The 17,298-nt window shown below is 44.7% G+C and overlaps 1 protein-coding gene across 2 annotated transcripts in view; it reads left to right on the top strand.

Annotated features, from left to right (window-relative positions):
• Kit (KIT proto-oncogene, receptor tyrosine kinase) overlaps positions 1-11,067 on the top strand; it is an 80,331-nt gene extending 69,264 nt beyond the window's left edge. For both annotated transcript variants that reach the window (XM_076938662.1, XM_034509300.2), the window contains exons 14-21: positions 577-727; positions 2,484-2,572; positions 3,118-3,245; positions 4,308-4,430; positions 7,312-7,423; positions 7,533-7,632; positions 8,053-8,158; positions 9,217-11,067. In XM_076938662.1, coding sequence (XP_076794777.1) covers positions 577-727; positions 2,484-2,572; positions 3,118-3,245; positions 4,308-4,430; positions 7,312-7,423; positions 7,533-7,632; positions 8,053-8,158; positions 9,217-9,348 — 941 coding nt within the window. In that variant the 3' untranslated portion in view covers positions 9,349-11,067. The remainder of the gene's footprint in view (positions 1-576; positions 728-2,483; positions 2,573-3,117; positions 3,246-4,307; positions 4,431-7,311; positions 7,424-7,532; positions 7,633-8,052; positions 8,159-9,216) is intronic.
• The last annotated feature ends 6,231 nt before the right edge of the window (positions 11,068-17,298 follow it).

Genomic DNA, 17,298 nt, shown 5'->3' on the forward strand with positions numbered 1-17,298 from the left:
GTGTCTCCAGACAGCCCGTAATGCTTTTCAACATTCCGAGCAGCAGCTCCTGTTTTCAAGTAGTAACGATCAGGAAGAAGAAAAAAAAAAAAACAGGTCGTTTCAGGTTTTTCGCCCACTTTCCAGTGTGGGCTTAGCTGGCTGTTCCGTGGTTACTTCCCTACCAGACTGCAGCTTGGGTTCTTCATTTTCATAATAATATTATAGCGAGGACGCAGAACCCCGCCTGCCGTATACTGAAGTGAATCAAAGGATCTGTAGGAAGCTTGATCATAGCAGAACCTTTGAAAGCAGTCACTTGTGGCTGCCAAGCCAGCAGTCACGCCTGGCCCCTAATGTTCGTGTCACTTAGACATCCAGGTAGAAAGGGGCTTGCTTGTTCTATTTCACTCAACACAATGCTGCCCTTTTTTTGATAAGTGATGATAATAGATAGAATTATGTTGGGACTAAGAAGGCTTAGCTGCCGAGGCTGAATGTTAATAGTGTGGTCACCCTTGGGTATTTCTAGGGGAGGCAGGATTAGCTATCTATATATATCCTGCTTGTACCTAACGTTTTCTTATATCCACATAGGGCCCACCCTGGTCATTACAGAATATTGTTGCTATGGTGATCTTTTGAATTTTTTGAGAAGAAAACGCGATTCTTTTATTTTCTCAAAGCAAGAAGAGCAGGCAGAAACGGCACTTTATAAGAACCTTCTACATGCAAAGGAGTCTTCCTGGTAAGGCTGATTTGCATAAGTAGTCAGCTGTTGACAAGCAGTTCAGGGGGTCATAAGGGTTTGCAATCAAGGCTGATTCTTCAAAAAAAAATGAGCAGAGGTACTCCTAGGTGTGAAATCAGAATTATTAAATTATTTAAATGTGATTAACTATTTCGGAAGTTCAGATAGTACCCTTGAAGATTCAAATTGAGATTGTCACTGACTTCTTGCAAATGTGTATCTCTGTTCTTCCCCTAAGCCTTAGGTAGTCCTATGGAACCAGACGTGTCACAGGGAAGAGGGTAAAGGCTGTCACATGGTCACTAAGTCCTGGAGACTTTGCAGACTGGCCAAGAGCATAGAGTATCCCCTTCCCTCCCCCGCCCCTGCTCCATCATTTTACTGTATTATAAAGACATCACTATCAAAGAGCATTGTTTGAGTTCTGGACCTCATGGACATTGTTCTCACGGATGATGACACAAAGGATGATGTACATGCAGTTTCAAGTGCCTTGGGGGAAACGTAGTTTGATGAACAACCAGAGTAGAAATCTCTGCAGTGGCTTGTCCATCCTTTCTTCCTGCATGTGCTTGAGATCCTTCAGGCCCAGTGGACATCATAATCATCCCCTTGTATTTTTTACTGCTTCCACTGGGTAGTGGATCTTACTTCTGTTTCATGCTTACCCTGGGTTCAAATCCCAGTACCAGAAACTGAAATCATGAAATGCCATAGTAACTGTACCCTGTTTCTAAATGACAGGATTTTGTCTTCTGAAGTCTTAAATCCAGGCTTCCAAGGAGACCTCAGTAATTACTGATGGGTGATTACCTCAGATAGCCTTTCCCACCACTAAAGTTGAAAGTCCCAAGTGACGCTTCATATTTTCATTTTAGTCCTAAAAACTTGAGTTGTCTAACGAGGTACTAAAATGCCACAAAACTCACCTTTTCTTAGTTGTTCTTGAACATAGACTCTTCATACGGAGGCAAGAGACTGGACCCTGTGGTGGTTTTTGTTTTTTTTTTTTTTTTTTTTTTTTTTTTTTTTTTTTTTTAACTTTCTGAAATAAGGGCTTGAATGGCTCGATCTTGTGTGATGTTCTTTGCGCTCTGCGATCCCATATGGGTTTGGAGCCACCAGCATGCTCTGAAGGAGGTTGTTGTCATGGTGTTTCTATGCTAATCAGAGGCAGGAAGTACTAGAAATCTTGAAGAGTCTCCAGCCAAATGTTGCAGATTCAAGAGGTCCAGATGGTCTAGAAAATCATCCAAATTATTGGTGTTTATCTGAACCAAACTTGGTTTTTTCAAACCTTCTTCCCTTCATCGCTATGTTCACCATCTCCCCCCTCACATGTCTTGGAAGTGCCTGTTGACTTTCTACTTGTCTGAGTAGGGGCTAATTTAGAGTGTGAAGTAACCTGAGGTAACATTTTTTAGCTCTGTTTTCCCCCACTGAATTCACTGTAGCTTGAGATGGGACTCTTCTAACCAGATCCCCACACACGCACACACATACACACAACGACATTTAATTCCCCGAGAATTGGACCTTAACATTGAATGCCAAATACGCATATCTCACTCACAGAACCCAATTTTGAAACTTCATTCAACGCTTGCATTACTTTTCTTGCCCTGAAGTCAGTCTGCTGCACGGTGAAGTGGGTGGGAGCCGGAGCCTAGTGGCTCCGTCAGTGCCATGCCACCACCTGCTTCGCTGGTTTGATCTTTTCAGTTCTGACACAGGTCTTGCATCTCTCCTGCAGTGACAGTTCAAATGAGTATATGGACATGAAACCTGGTGTTTCCTATGTCGTGCCAACCAAGACAGACAAAAGGAGATCCACAAGAGTAGGTGGGTACCCGCCAAGAAGCCAAAGCAGCCCCACACCCAGGGGTTGTAATCAAACCCTGTTCCATATTTTTCTCTTATCTCAGGGAGAGGGGTTAGGGGTCAGGTGCTGATTCTGAAGAAACATGGGACAGGGACTTTGCCTCTTTCCCACTAACTGAAGTGATTACAGTACTCCCAGGAAGAAGCTACTGAGGCAAAGCAAATGGCCGCTGGCAGTTAAGGTTCACAAGTAGATGGTTCAGGCAAAAGCACATGTTTTTATCTCTCTCTCTCACTGTTACATTTGTGAGATTTTGAAGACAGACCCACCATCATCCTAAGGTTTCTGGAACCCAGTGGGGGACTATCGGATAGCTACTGGCTTTGTGATTCAGTGTCTACCTTTGTCCCTCCCTGGGGAGGTGACTGGCTCAGGAGCTCACACTGCTCACCCACTGCCAGCTTCTGGTATTGCAGCTGCTTCTCTCCTCTCCTTATCACTAAGGGTTTGTTTGTTTTTTGTTTTGTATTTTTTGGGTTGTTTTTGCTTGCTGCCTTCCTCATAGACTCGTATATAGAGAGAGACGTGACTCCTGCCATCATGGAAGATGACGAGCTGGCTTTGGACCTGGAAGATTTGCTGAGCTTCTCCTACCAGGTGGCCAAGGGCATGGCGTTCCTCGCCTCCAAGAACGTAAGTGGCAGTGGCAGTGAGTCTCACGAGAGGCTCCGAGTCCTTTTTTTTTCTTCTTCTTCTTCTTCTTTCTTTTTTTTTTTTTTTTGCCCTGAACATTGCATAGTCCTAGTTAGAATTCAGAGTGCCATTTTGAAATGTGGTAACCAAAAGCAGAGGAAATTTCGTTTCTTCACGTTCCAACTGCTGTCTCTTTGGAATTCCTGTTCTAATTTATAAGCTTGAAAGTGCAACCCTGTCTAAATGAGCCTCCACGAATATTCTTTTATATGCAGTGAATTCATTTAAAGCGTTGGCTTTAAGATGTAGGATACGCATCTACATCCTTCTAGAAAATAAAAGGATAATGGTTTTATCAGAAAATGGGGGAGCCAGGGGTGTGTGCCTCACTGCTGCCACGCCTGGAAAAGCCTATGTCCAGGTTCCCTCGGGTGAGACCCACATACTGTGTATGTGACTCATGGAGTCTCAGGAAGTAAGAAGAGGTCAGAGAGAGCAAGGGGCAGTTAGGGGAAGGATGGAGATGGAAAGAGAGGGGTGGAACTGATTCCGGAAGGGATGGGATTGTTCCCAGGGAGGAAGGCGTGGCCAAGAGCAAGGTCACAATGCCTCCTCTAGTGACATTCCCAGGTAATTACCAAACTAAAGACAGGCTGAAATAAAAGACTCTCTTTCTTGTGTCCTTGGGAGAAGACTTCAAGTTGAGTCTGTGAACCATCTTTAGGAGAGAGTGTTCAAAGAAATGCATACAAAATGAACTTTCATTTTAGAAATGGGATTTGACTATTTATAATCTATTTTCCTATGAATGGAAGGAGGGGAGAAAGACGTTTATTAGAATTGGGTTGGAAAGCAATTATAGTCATTAGAGTCCCAATCCTGTGAAACACAAAACGTGAATATCATTTGCGGCATAATTTTTATTTTTGGTGTTCTAAATACTTTAAAACAAAAGTTTGTTTGTTTTTTTCCTGTGTAAATACCACTGTAGTATTAAAATCGTCTTCTCTTGGAGAGCTGAAATGAATGGCTGTTGTCATTTTTCTTTTTCTCCCCCAACAGTGTATTCACAGAGATTTGGCAGCCAGGAATATCCTCCTCACTCACGGGCGGATCACCAAGATTTGTGATTTTGGTCTAGCCAGGGACATCAGGAATGATTCGAATTACGTGGTGAAAGGGAATGTGAGTGCCTTTCTCTGTCTCACGAGTCTACACACGGAGCTTTGGTATCCAGTTTTGATTCTAAATTTGTTTTCTATGATCATCTTACCCCAACTCCTGCCTTTTGATATCATTTGTTTTAGCGAAATTTTCATGGAGATTTTTAGTTATACTTGTGTTATTAGGGGGAAAGAAACAAAAATAGCCTTACAATTTCATGATAGCCTGAGAATAGCAATGAATTTGATTTTTGTTTAACAAATGCAGACCTGAAGGTCACAGTAGGCTCCCTCCCCACTTCGGTTGAAATACTATGTGGAAATGACTACTGTCTAAGATGGTGTCAGAGTTAGCTGTATACAATGCTTGGATGCTCAGTCAATATAGGGCCATTAAGTAGATTCATAAGTAATGGTTGGCTTGTGGTACACAGTGAATTTTTCAAAGGGCTATCCTTCATCACCAGCCTTTTTTGTAACCTCATAACAAACCTGGTACCTTAGAACATATTGTCTTCCAAATTTTATAGCAGGAGAAACTAAGGTCCAGTATATTTTAGTGACTTATATCTGAGATAGCTAGTCAGCAGGGGCCACTGGGTATGGAAAGCCATAACCTCCTAGATATATATTCTTAGGTGCATTTCCCCCCCACCCCCAGCCCATTTGAACAGTCCATATTTATTCCTGGAGGTCAGTTTTTGTGTCTGTCATGAAAATGCAATTCCTTCTCGTTCATCACCGCGGCTCCTCTGTTGGTAGGCTGTGCACGACTTGGCTTTGTAAGGGCATTGCTGGCTTTATATCCTGGCTCAATCATACGGTTCTGAAAAGGCTGTCAAGGTCAGATTTTTTTTTTTCCCCTAGATTTGATGAAATCAACTTCCTGGCTTAATATTTGAGGAAGATGGGAAATGCCTCAGTATTCCAGGATAAAGGAGCAAGATAAGGAAGTCAGTGCCTCGGCCCAGGCTGGCTGAGTTCCGACCTGGTCCCGTAACAGGGGGTGGGGCTGACTCAGTACTGAGGAGTTATTACATTACGTGGCAGAGTTCTCAGAACAGGGCCAGGCCCATTCTTCTGCTTTGTGTTTTGAAACCCAAACCATCGGACAGAGGTGGTGCCCCAGCACCTTTGTAGCTCATTCTGCAGTTGACAAGTCAAGCCGTTGAACTGGCCAATTATTTGAGAAAGTTTTGAACGAGGAAATGTATGTGATGTGGCTCTGCGTGGAATTTTAAGTGTAGTCATTGTAAAGTCCCTTTGTTCTCTGAAAGTTCTTTCAAAGAATTGTGAATTCTAAATTATTTTCCACGCTGGGCTCTAAGTCTATGGGCCTATTGGGCCTCTTGTCAGAACACCATTTCAGACGAATGGAATACTTATATTTAACCAAGAAAAGCAGATTATGTTGAATGACGGTTGCATCAAATTTTGTAAAGCAAGTGTAACGGTAGACGACACACACACTTCTTTATTGCAGGGAGAAACATATTATAAAAGCTGTCGCGATTTCAAAGGGACGGTGAATGAAGGTTTTCTTTTGTAATTCCTGTAAATACTGTGATCAGATGTGAAGTCTGTCTGTGGAGGACAAGTTACCAAGCCTCTTTTACTGCCTTTTCTAGTTTTAGAAAATGCTAGATTTCACTTAGAAGTTAATTTTTAGGTACCCAGGCCCCTTGAATTCAAGGCACTAATAGATCCTAGCTTAACACTCCTGTTGAAAAAACAGCATAAAATCTGGGGATAGATAGTAGATGGGTTTTAAAGTTTGTGAATCATTCTCTCCCTCACCCCATCCCCCACGCTAAAGTAGCCTCAGCCCTAGAAGGGCTCTATTCCTAGTGTTCAGTCATAAACGGATTTAAAGGATTGATTTCGCTTCATGTGACAGATTAATATCCAGAAATCCTGATAGACTGTAAGAGGCATGGCCCTAGTAAGCTTGGCCTGACCGAGTGGAAGGGGCCTGAAAGTCTCATGACGTAAGCACTGACTGTGCCCCTCCCTCTGCCCCCAGAACAGCCACAGCTCACCAGTGCCTGCTAGTCTGAGTAAATATTACTGAGTTGGACATTGTTAGGCATTTTTTTTTCCTCCATTACCTCATTTGTCCCATGAAACAACTCCTGGTATTTGAAGTTATTTTTGGTTTTTGCAAAAGATGATTCTGAGCCTGGCTTATGGCGACTTCTCTAGTTGGTGTGCGAGGGGTCGAGAGGGTTGCACTTGGCAGAAATCTGAGAGTGAATGGGAAGGGATTGCAGACCAGGCAGAGAATTCCACAACACTACCTAGCACTGAATCCTTCTGCCTCTCTGTTTTGTCATTTCTACATGTAGCCTTCCTCATACTGGTCAAAGATGACCGGACTGACAGCTAGCCATCATGGTATAAGGCAGATGAGTGAAAGGATGCCACAAGAAAGAGGACCTGGTATATAAAACCACAGTATTTTAAGTTTTTGTTTTTTTTCTTTTCTCATGCCACTGCATAAAATTTAGATCTTAGCCGCTAAAACTAAGTGGTTTGGCTATAGCTTTCTGCAAAGGAGGCTGGGAAATGTAGTTCTAGTTGGGAGGGGCCATATACATTGTCAGCAAAAAAAGGAAGACACACTAAGTCTCTTGGTTGTTCAAGGCCATCATTGGAAGATTAGAACCCGTGGACTTCTCTGTTCTTAGTTTATTGAGTTCTATACTGACTCAACACCCCTATTTGAAAGGGACATATTAGAATTGTGAATTATAAGTAGGAGAGGTGGCTGGAGGTCTTGGAGGCTCAGGGTCTTGTTAAGTGGGACTCACCCCTGCCCTCCAGCCAGATCCGCTCCTGCAGGACTGCAGTTTTTCCTGTTAACCGCTTCACTAACTGGTTGAATTTGCTGTGTTTCCTCCTAGGCACGACTGCCCGTGAAGTGGATGGCACCGGAAAGCATTTTCAACTGCGTGTACACATTTGAAAGTGATGTCTGGTCCTATGGGATTTTCCTCTGGGAACTATTCTCTTTAGGTAAAATGTTCCTTATCCAAGATGCCCTCAGTGTCCAAAACTTCTGGGGGTTTCTATGGTATCCTGTCCACTCAGATTGACATTGGTTTGCCACCTCTCTGTACCCCAGGAAGCAGCCCCTACCCAGGGATGCCGGTCGATTCCAAGTTTTACAAGATGATCAAGGAAGGCTTCCGGATGCTCAGTCCAGAGCACGCACCTGCCGAAATGTAAGGGACCACAAGCCTTTCCTTTCGATAATGTCCTTTAGAAAGACAGAAATGTTGACGGTCTTTGCTAGCACGGCTTGAAATGTCACTTGGTTCCTTCCTTCTGCCACCCCGCTCAAATGTCATGGCTGTGGTTCTTTTCATAATCTCTTGTCACTGATAGCACAGGAGCTTTTGACAGTATCTCACACACACATGGGGGGGGGGGTTATTCTCTATATGTCACTGGGTTATTCTCTGTATGTCACTGGGTTATTCTCTGTATGTCACTGGGTTATTCTCTGTATGTCGTCACTTCGCACATGATGGCACAGAGCCCCAGATTTGTTGCTGAAGTTGTGCTGGTCAGCAGAAAGCAGGTTACGGGCACCGGGAGTGACAAACAACACCCCCCGCCCCCTTCCCACCCCCTTTCTGCAGGTATGATGTCATGAAGACTTGCTGGGATGCTGATCCCCTGAAAAGGCCGACATTCAAGCAGGTTGTTCAGCTCATTGAGAAGCAGATCTCAGACAGCACGAAGCATGTGAGTGACAGGCCAGGCCTGGAATCCTCTCCTTATCCTAGGGTCTAGATCTCAGGCTTCAGAGGACAAGGACCAATCTCTCCCACCTCCCTGGCTTGAATTATAAGCTGGGCTTCCTTCTGAGGATGGAGATAAAACAATGGAAGCCGCCCCCCCCCCCATGTTCTAATCCAGAGAGATATTCGATGGGGAAGGGGCAGGAGAGGGGCTGGTCTTCAGATATGTAGAAGTAGATGTTGTCATAAGGCCTGGCCGTGCTTCCTCCCAGTCCTGGAATGTTGATCATGGGACTGTCTGGTCTCCTCATCACATGGCAGGGTCAGTCACCCTGGATGGGTTGGGGGGAGCTAGAATGAAAGTCATGGCTTTTCATAGCTTGTTACCACAGTCAAGTGAGCTTTAAACAGTCAGCCAGCCAGCCAGCGCAACGGCTATGATACCTGCAGCAGTGTAGAAGGGTTGGTTGTTTGAAGTTAGGACATCCCTCCCAGTGATGTGGGAGTGTGGAATGAACTAAATCCATTATTTCCTCTTTTGCTTCTGAGGAGGAACTGGCCATCTTTACCGGGACCAGACTTCATTTAAGCCGCTTTTCCCCTCCCCCGAGCCATCTGCTGGGAACTATCGTTTCTAATAGCACACCACTGATCCTTTTGAGTTAATGCTTGCTCTGCAGGGCATCAAAGCACATTCCAAATGAAACACCATTTTCCACCCAAGTGCTTTGATTCCTGACAAACGACCTCTGCAAGAGTCATGGGTGTCGCTGCAAATTACAGCAGCCATTGGGTTGCAGTTGGCTCTAGGGATCCTCAAGCCGCCTTCACAGGCTAGCTAGTAGTTGCTTTCGGACACACCCCATCAGAACATTGCAAACAGTGTTATACTTCATTTATGAAATGACGTTCATGGGGGACACGGATGTATAAGCCCAGTCTTGGTTTTGGCCACTGTTTCTTACCAAGCCCCTGTCTTGAGGATTCTACAGCTATGAGCGGCCCTGTTCACTGGGTTCGTCACAAAGCTGCTGTATTTGACTCTGGGCTCTTTTTCCACAGATTTACTCCAACTTAGCAAACTGCAACCTCAACCCAGAGAACCCTGTGGTGGTGGACCACTCTGTGAGGGTCAACTCCGTCGGCAGCAGCGCCTCTTCCACGCAGCCTCTGCTCGTGCACGAAGATGCCTGAGCAGAGACCAAGTCCAACAGGCTTTGCTGCTGTCTCCAACCCTATTCTTCTGGTTTCTATGATGGTTATTTGGTTTTCATTTGACTTGCATCCTACTCCAGGGTAGTGGGTCCCCCACCCCCACCCCCACCCCCACTGTGATTCTGCCTTTATGAGCACACTTTAGTGGCCGATGACATTTGCTTCTTGCCATCAGCCACCGTCCCACTTCCAAGGTCCGAACTGTATGTATATATTTTCCCAATAGCAAAGTAGCTCTTACTGTAAACAGGAGGACTCCTGCTTTAGAGGAGGAAGGGTGGGGTGAAATGGGATGCCCAGAGTTCTTCACGGTGCTCCTCTTGAGTGTGTTTGAAAAGTATGGCCAGTAGTTAATTTTGGAGAATAGAAGTAGTCCCATTTGGCCCAGGGAGCCTTTCCATAATGATGGGGAGATGTATGTAGCAAGACTAGAAAGGGAAACCCAAGCCCTTTGTGCGGAAAGTAGACCATTATTAGAACAGAGGACACGTGAGAACATCTGGGCTTAAGAAGTCTGATCACGCTGAGAAGACCTAGGCTGTGAAGGAACGAGCCCTGGAAGTGTGAACAAAGATGCTCTACTCTGGGCTGCTGCACGGGCTTTTGTACAACTGACCTGGTTTTTAAATAGTTTGCTGTCAGGGAGTAGAATTGGAGACAAGGCTTCCTCCCTAGCCAGCATTTGTATATACTCACCTATACGTTGTATGCATTCATACTTCAGAGCGGGAGGATTCCCCACACGCTTCAGTTTCTGTGTACAACCTTGCCATTAGGTCTGCTGTGTGTAAGAATAGATTAAGAGCCATACAAATTTGAAGTTAACAGTTAATGGGTTTTTTTTTTAGTTGTCTTTTTTTTTTTTTTTTTTTTTTTTTTTAAATAAAAGTATAAATGCTAAGCACAATCTTTGGGAGACCTCTTAGCCGACATACTTGCTCTGTAGATACTCCAGGCAGAACGAGCCTTCCATGTCAGAGTGGCTCTGCAGGCAGGAGAACTGAGGCTGTTTGAAAAGGTCACCATCTTACCCAGGATTCCCACAGGATCGAGAAAACAGTACGGTCCTGGTTTGGATCCTCACATAGCAGGAAGTGAAAGACAGACTCAGCCTTTTATAGGCACGTCCCGGGCATCGGGCCAGTCAGTATCTATATAATCGTGTATGTGTGTACATGCGTGTGTGCATGCGTGTGGATGAGTTATGTCGGGGAACTTCTTGCCCTGAATCTCTGAGGGTCCTTCTCCAGGACCCAAGATGTTAAACAGCTTCCATCACAGCTCCTGTCTCTCTCCGTTTTCCTGCATGTCACTCGATGTCTAGAAGAGTTTACCCAAAGCCACCACAGAGGCTTGGCGGAGTGGAGTGCCGAAGGATCTATTTATTTGAACCCTCCTGCACTTAACCACACTCTTATCTATACTCAACATACTGTACCCATTCCTTAGACCTTATGTAATGCTGCCATTCCAGGAAAGCATTTAATGTGTACCCTGTAGACTGTGCCCCGGAGGTTACCTTGAGGTTGCCCTCCCCCGCATTGCCCGTGATCACTGTGTGTACATGGTCATGTGTTGTCCTACAGGATTCAGGTATGTTGCCTTCACGGTTTTCCCCACCCCCTCCTGCCCTTTATCCTTTAGGCCACACTTAGAGATGTGTGGCCATTAACCTGGAAGTGATTGTTTGCACTGGAGTGCTACACTCCTGCACCTTTCCAAAGTTAGCTGGTTTGGAGGTCGTGTCGTCACGTACGAGACTGTCACCGTTTACCGTGCTCTGTCTGAAACATTTCTTTGTATTCCTATTGGCTTCAATTAGAGTAAGGCGAGTAGCTGTTAGTTACGGATGTCAGGTACTTCAGGGGCACGCCATTGAGAATTTTGTCTTGGATATTCTTGAAAGTTTATATTTTTATAATTTTTTTTTACATCAGATGTCAGATGTTTCTTTCAGTTGCTTGATGTTTGGAATTATTATGTGGCTTTTTTTGTAAATATTGAAATGTAGCAATAATGTCTTTTGAATATTCCTGAGCCCCGTGAGTCCCTGAAAATATTTTTTATATATACAGTAACTTTATGTGTAAATAATAAGCTGTGCAGGTTTAAACACGTCATGTTCCATGTGGGTTTTTTCTGATATGTTGTCCAACTGTTGACAGTTCTGAAGAATTCTAATAAAAATGTAAATATATAAATCAAATAAATTTTTCTGTTTGCTTTTTTTTAAGGTACATTCATTCACTCAATCAGAAAGTTTTGTGCACAATTTGTGTAAAATACATGCAGGATTCTCATTGTCACATTAGGGTTTATATCCTTGAAAATTTAATAGACATTAGTAATTTTAGTGCATGCTATTTTGGTGTTTTGTTTTTTTTTTTAAATTTTATCCTCACAACCCAGAGGGGTCTCTATTTAAGATGAGAAATGTAGAAAAGAGTTTGAGAGTTTTCCGCATAGCTATGATTAACATTAGGTTGATTCACGGGAGGTGACTATTTGTTGGGGAAATAACAGTAAATAACAGCAATCTCATGTGGTCCAAGCTGATGCACACAGCATGTTCTCTCCCAAAACAGAATGACTAAAAATTAGCTTCAGTAGTAAGGAACAAGGTTAGACCGGGAGCTGAAGACAGCCGCTTATATTCTGGTTGGTGTAGGAATTGAAGTGAGCTGCCGTCAACATGAGGTGAGGTAAATGCTCTTGCCCCACCCTCAGGCTTCTGATGACATAGTTCTGGTCTTACTAGCTTCTGGGACAGTTTAGTGCTCTTACTTGGAGATTTGTGGTATATGAGGAGTGTTCTGTGGCTGGATCATCCCATGGCACCAGAGGGCACCAACCAGACCATTGGAACTGTCTGAGAAAAAGAACCTCCCTATACCATGTAGTCAGGAAGGAAGGAGGGAAGAAGGAGGAAAAACCCTAATGTAGTAACACACATATCAGTTATAAAGCTGATACTTGCCTGTAATCCCAGTGCTGAGGTGGTGGAGAAGGAGCTATGGGCTTGCTGGCCAGCCAGTCTTGCCTCGTGTAGTCAAAGCCTAGCCAGTGAGAGAAGTTGCCTCCAAAAAAAAAAAAAAAAAAAAAAACAGTGGACCATGCCTAAGGTGTAACCTGAGGTTGTCCTCTGACCTGCACATGCATGTGCCAACACACTCAGCATACACAAACCTACACAGACACACTAGAATGGGTTAGAAGCCCAAACACCAGCAGTGTTGACTCCCTGTGTAGGCATGTACACCCACTGAAGTATCTAAGGAGAAGGAAAAGGTTAGGATCTGAGCTTTGATGAAGACGAGTCCTTTCAAATCAGGAGGGGACTTTTGTGGCTACGAAGGTCTCCAAACTGCAGTAATCAGAAGACAGAACCAGGTTTCAGTAAGGCCACTCACTGCCTTGTTACAGACAGGAATGTTAACTGACCACAGAACCAAGAGGCCTTTCGGAACGCTTCCACTGTCGTTTTAGCCCTTTTTGGTTTGAAATCTTGAGTCGGAAGCAGTTGAGGGGCTCATGCTGTTAGCCCGCCATGATTTCCCCCACTGCCCCAGGCTCTCATTCAAGCTCAACTTGAGTTCAAATCTTGATGGTAGCCCCATCTTTACCATTTACTGCCGTGTGAATTTGAGCTGATTGGCTCTTGAAATGTAGGTTTTGTAGGACTCCAAGTACCATGATGTACTAATAGGAAATCTTTGATACCACCTCCCTCGTATGCCTAAACATACACAGAGCTCAGAAATGGCAACATTCAGCGTGGTGTTGCTGAGTTAGGCCTAGTAAGCTGTAGAATGATGAATGGCTCAAGTCATAGAGATTCAACAATCACCTCCAAGTAGTACCTTCCTCCTGAAGCAGTTCTCAGCCTTCCTAATGCTGCAACCCTTCAGTACAATTCCTCACATTGTGGTGACCCCAAACCATAAAATTATTTTTGTTGCTACTTCATAACTGTAATCTCACAGCTGTTAATGAATCCTACTGTAAATATCTGTGTGTTTCTGATGGTCTTGGGTAGCCCCTGTAAAAGGGTCATTTGACCCCCGGAAAGGTTATGACACACAGGTTGAGGACCACTGTCCTGGCATGAGGTGACTTTGCAGTTGGGATTTCTATCCTTATGAAAAATTCCGACCTTTTAGGCAGTCGTTCAGGCTTCTCTTCCATGTTCACTAGTTTAGAAATATGCCCCTCTCCTTTTCCACTGCCAGTCTCATCCCTTGTATCGCCTGTTTTCTAAGCCCCCATCTCTCAAGACCAACAAAAACCACCCAGTCGGAAGCTGCCTCTCAATTCCCACATTCCATGCTTCTGGGGCCTCTTCCCACTGCTTCTGCCTTGAATTACAGTTATTCTGGCTCTAATCTCTCCCCTTCTCCACTTAATCTAGTCTTAAAGTCAATTAACAGAATACCCACACGCTCCCTGGTAGGTACTTGCCTAGTATCAAAGCATGCCGTCCTTGGGAGATGGGTTCTAGAATCGTTTTCTATGGCTGTGGTAAAATACCATGCCCAAAATATGACCCAGGGAGGAAAGTCTATCCATCATGAAAGGTCTAGTCGGGAACCTGGAGGCAGGAATGAAATCCCAGACCGTGGAAGAATGCTGTGCAGTGCCTTTCTCTTCCTGGCTTGCTCAGTTTGCTTTCTTATATGCCACTCCCCCCAGGCTCACCTGCCCGGAAGTGGTACTGCCCACTAGAGGTTGGGGCCTTTCTGGTCAACCATTATCCAAAACCGTGTTCTGCAGATGTGGCTACAGACAAATCTAATGGGGACATTTTTCTCAGTTGAGGTTGCCTCTTCTTAGATGACTCTAGCTTGTGTCAGGTTGACAAAATAAAATAAATCCCAGCACAAAAGCTTCTGAGTTCCTGAAGACGTCTCCCTTCGCAGTCTGTGGAGCTATGACCTGTATCTAGATGTGAATCTTTAGCCATGGCAAATACTTAAGATTTTCCCATGCTGACATCTCCCACTTTCATGTCCTGGAAAGACATCCATCCCAGCCCTTCTTTGGTCCAGCCATGGTGCCTTGGGAATTCCAGCCTTATCCAGGTAGCCCGTGCTTTGGCCTGAGGGAGATCAGCCTGCCTCGACGCCCCAAAAGAGTCAACAAGTTGCTACATGCAACTTGAGACATGCTCCTGAAGTAGCATCGGTCCACTTAAAGCGCCCCCCCAAGGGCTGTAGTATGAAGTAACACTTGCTCTACACATGGTTAATAGTTCTCAAATAAATAATTAAATATCCCATCAGTTGGGAATGAAGGAGAACTACCTGGGAGGAAATGGTCCCAGGAAAAACAAGACAAAGCTGGCTAGAACAGGACCTAAGAAGGGGCCTCACTGCACCTTAGGCAGGGAGGAGGGAATGCTAAGAACCCCTTACAGAGCCCTGATCAGCTGCTCCACAGAGAAGGAGGGAACTTGCAGGGGTGGTAAGGGTAGGGTGGAAAGGCCTGTGGCATTCTGGAGGCAGGAAAGTTCAGGTCAGGGTGTGGCAGGAGCTGACAGGGTCTGCTCTGCTCTCTTCTATCTTCTAGCAGAGGACTGGTGATTCTTGGCCTCTCTCCCTCCCTCCATCCCTACCCCCCTCTCTTTCTCCCCCCCCCCTTTATATAAGAACACTATTTCAGCATTCCAGTGTCATCTCAGATCATCTTTCTCAGTCATTTATTGCTTATCTCAAATTCACATTTAACTTGGTGCCCTTCAGTTGGTATGCTAAATCAGGTAGCCCTTTGTCTGGGTGTTGAGTTTCTATATTTTGATTTGGGTATGGTATTCAGTCAACCACTGAACATTCAAGGTGTGGCACACAGGAGTTTCCGTTATGGTAAATACAGAGGAGTAATTTTTATTATTATTTTTTTAATTTTTATTTAGCTAAGGCCCGCAGGCGGCAAAGCTTCTTAGGCTAAATGACTTCACCTGTAAGATCTTGACATTCTCACGTTGGTGCTGAACTGAAGGGAGATAACCGTGCGTTTGCTTTCACTCGCTTCCGGTTTTCATCATTACTGTTGAGAAGTCAGCTCGTGAGGTTAGGAGACCACTCTGAAGTTAGAAGTGTTTGCAGCACAAGCATGAAGACCCGAGTTCAATCCCCAGCACTGGCATAAAAGCTACAGGAGCCACTGTATGCCTGTAATCTCAGTACTAGAGAGGCAGAGACAGGAAGGTCTCTCAGGTGCTATCCAATATGGCTGAATTGGTGAACTCCAGGTTCAATGACAGACACTGTATTAAAAAACAAGGTGGAAATTGATATAAAGACACTGACATCAACCTTGGGCCTCTACACTCATGCATTCACACATGATGCACACCTGCCCATGTGTGCACAAGAGTGTGCACCCCCCCCCCCCCGCACTCCCTCCCCCCCCCCCCCACACACACACACAGAAGCTTGGAAGTCAGCTTAGTCTGGTCTGAGGCTACTTACATCTTTATTTAAATGTTTCTCTTTGTCTTTGAATTTTAATATTTTATTATGATATATGCAAACTTGGCTTCCTTTTTAACGTAATGGATTTTATGAATCTATCTGCACTTGCCTTGTTCACTTTTTTTTTGGGGGGGGGGGTTGAGACAGGGTTTCTCTGTGTAGCCCTGGCTGTCCTGGAACTCACTCTGTAGACCAGGCCGGCCACGAACTCAGAAATCTGCCTGTCTCTGCCTCCCAAGTGCTGGGATTAAAGGCGTGCACCACCACCGCCTGGCGCCTTGTTCACTTTTAATCAGTGCTGGCAAATTATCAGTTCTTTTGATCTTGTCTGTGCCCCGTCCTGCCTTTCTTCTTCTGGGACGGTGTGGCATCTGAGATATTCTCATCCTGCGCCGAGTCTCTGAGCCCGCTCTGTTCTTCACATTTACTTTCTTCTTGACGTTCTATGCTGCTCACAACATATTTCCCATTCTTATTTCCTGAACCCTCTTTCAGCTCCTGGCCTTTGGAAAAATGTGTTTAGTTCTTTCATTGAGACATAACTAATAAGCCAGTGGAAAGTGTATATTTGATGGCTTTGTTGTGCATTTAATCCCTGCGATCAGGTTAGATCAGGATTTTAGATGACTGCCGCGGCGAAACTTTGCATGATCGAGTTAGGAGGCATTGTGATTTTAATCAGGTAATTGTCGGTTGCTCCGGCTTTCTGAAATGAAGCCGCCCCTTTGGCTTTCACTGCACAGATTCACTCCCAGATTGTCTTTGGGCTCTTTCTAGATCTATTGATCAGCAATGCTGACATTTACATAGTGCCTACAGTACACTGTCATCTGTATTATGTTTTGCACTTCTCCCCACTTGAGCAACCCTGGAAGAGAAGTACTGCTCATCTCAAAAATATAAAGATTCTGTTTCTGAGGGCGTTGCTGTATTGCCATAACCCCAACAGCTGTGGTAATGTAGTTGGAAAGAACTCTCCAGTGTTCTACTCTTAAATCCAAAATATTTATTAATTTATTTAATAATTATTATCATTATTTGCCATGCTAGGCTCAGGCCCCTACATATGCTAGGCAAGCACTGTAGCACTAAGCTACCCTCCTAGCTCATCCTAAGGCTTTTGGCAGCCTCTGTCCAGCCAACATAGAAGCAAGCCCTCTATTGTCTTCTCAGCTGTCAGTGACCATGATGCCATTTCATTTTACCTTAAAAGGCATAAAAAGTGGTAAAGAAATCAGAACGGTTGCTTTGCTATCTCCTGCTAACTCGTCTAAGATGACGGCGGGAAGGCAGTTGATCTGGAATGTTCACATGTGGGAGGTCCCAGGATAGAGAAGTCTTAGGATTTCTACTTCCTGTGTCTCGTGATTGTCCCGTGCCCTACAGGAACCTCTCTTCCTGTGTTTCAAAGAACTGTCTTGTTCATTGGAGCCTCGTGAGAGAATAAATGTGCTGGACT

Source organism: Arvicanthis niloticus, chromosome 7 (assembly GCF_011762505.2).
Source record: "Arvicanthis niloticus isolate mArvNil1 chromosome 7, mArvNil1.pat.X, whole genome shotgun sequence".
In the NCBI taxonomy this organism is placed as follows: Eukaryota; Metazoa; Chordata; class Mammalia; order Rodentia; family Muridae; genus Arvicanthis; species Arvicanthis niloticus.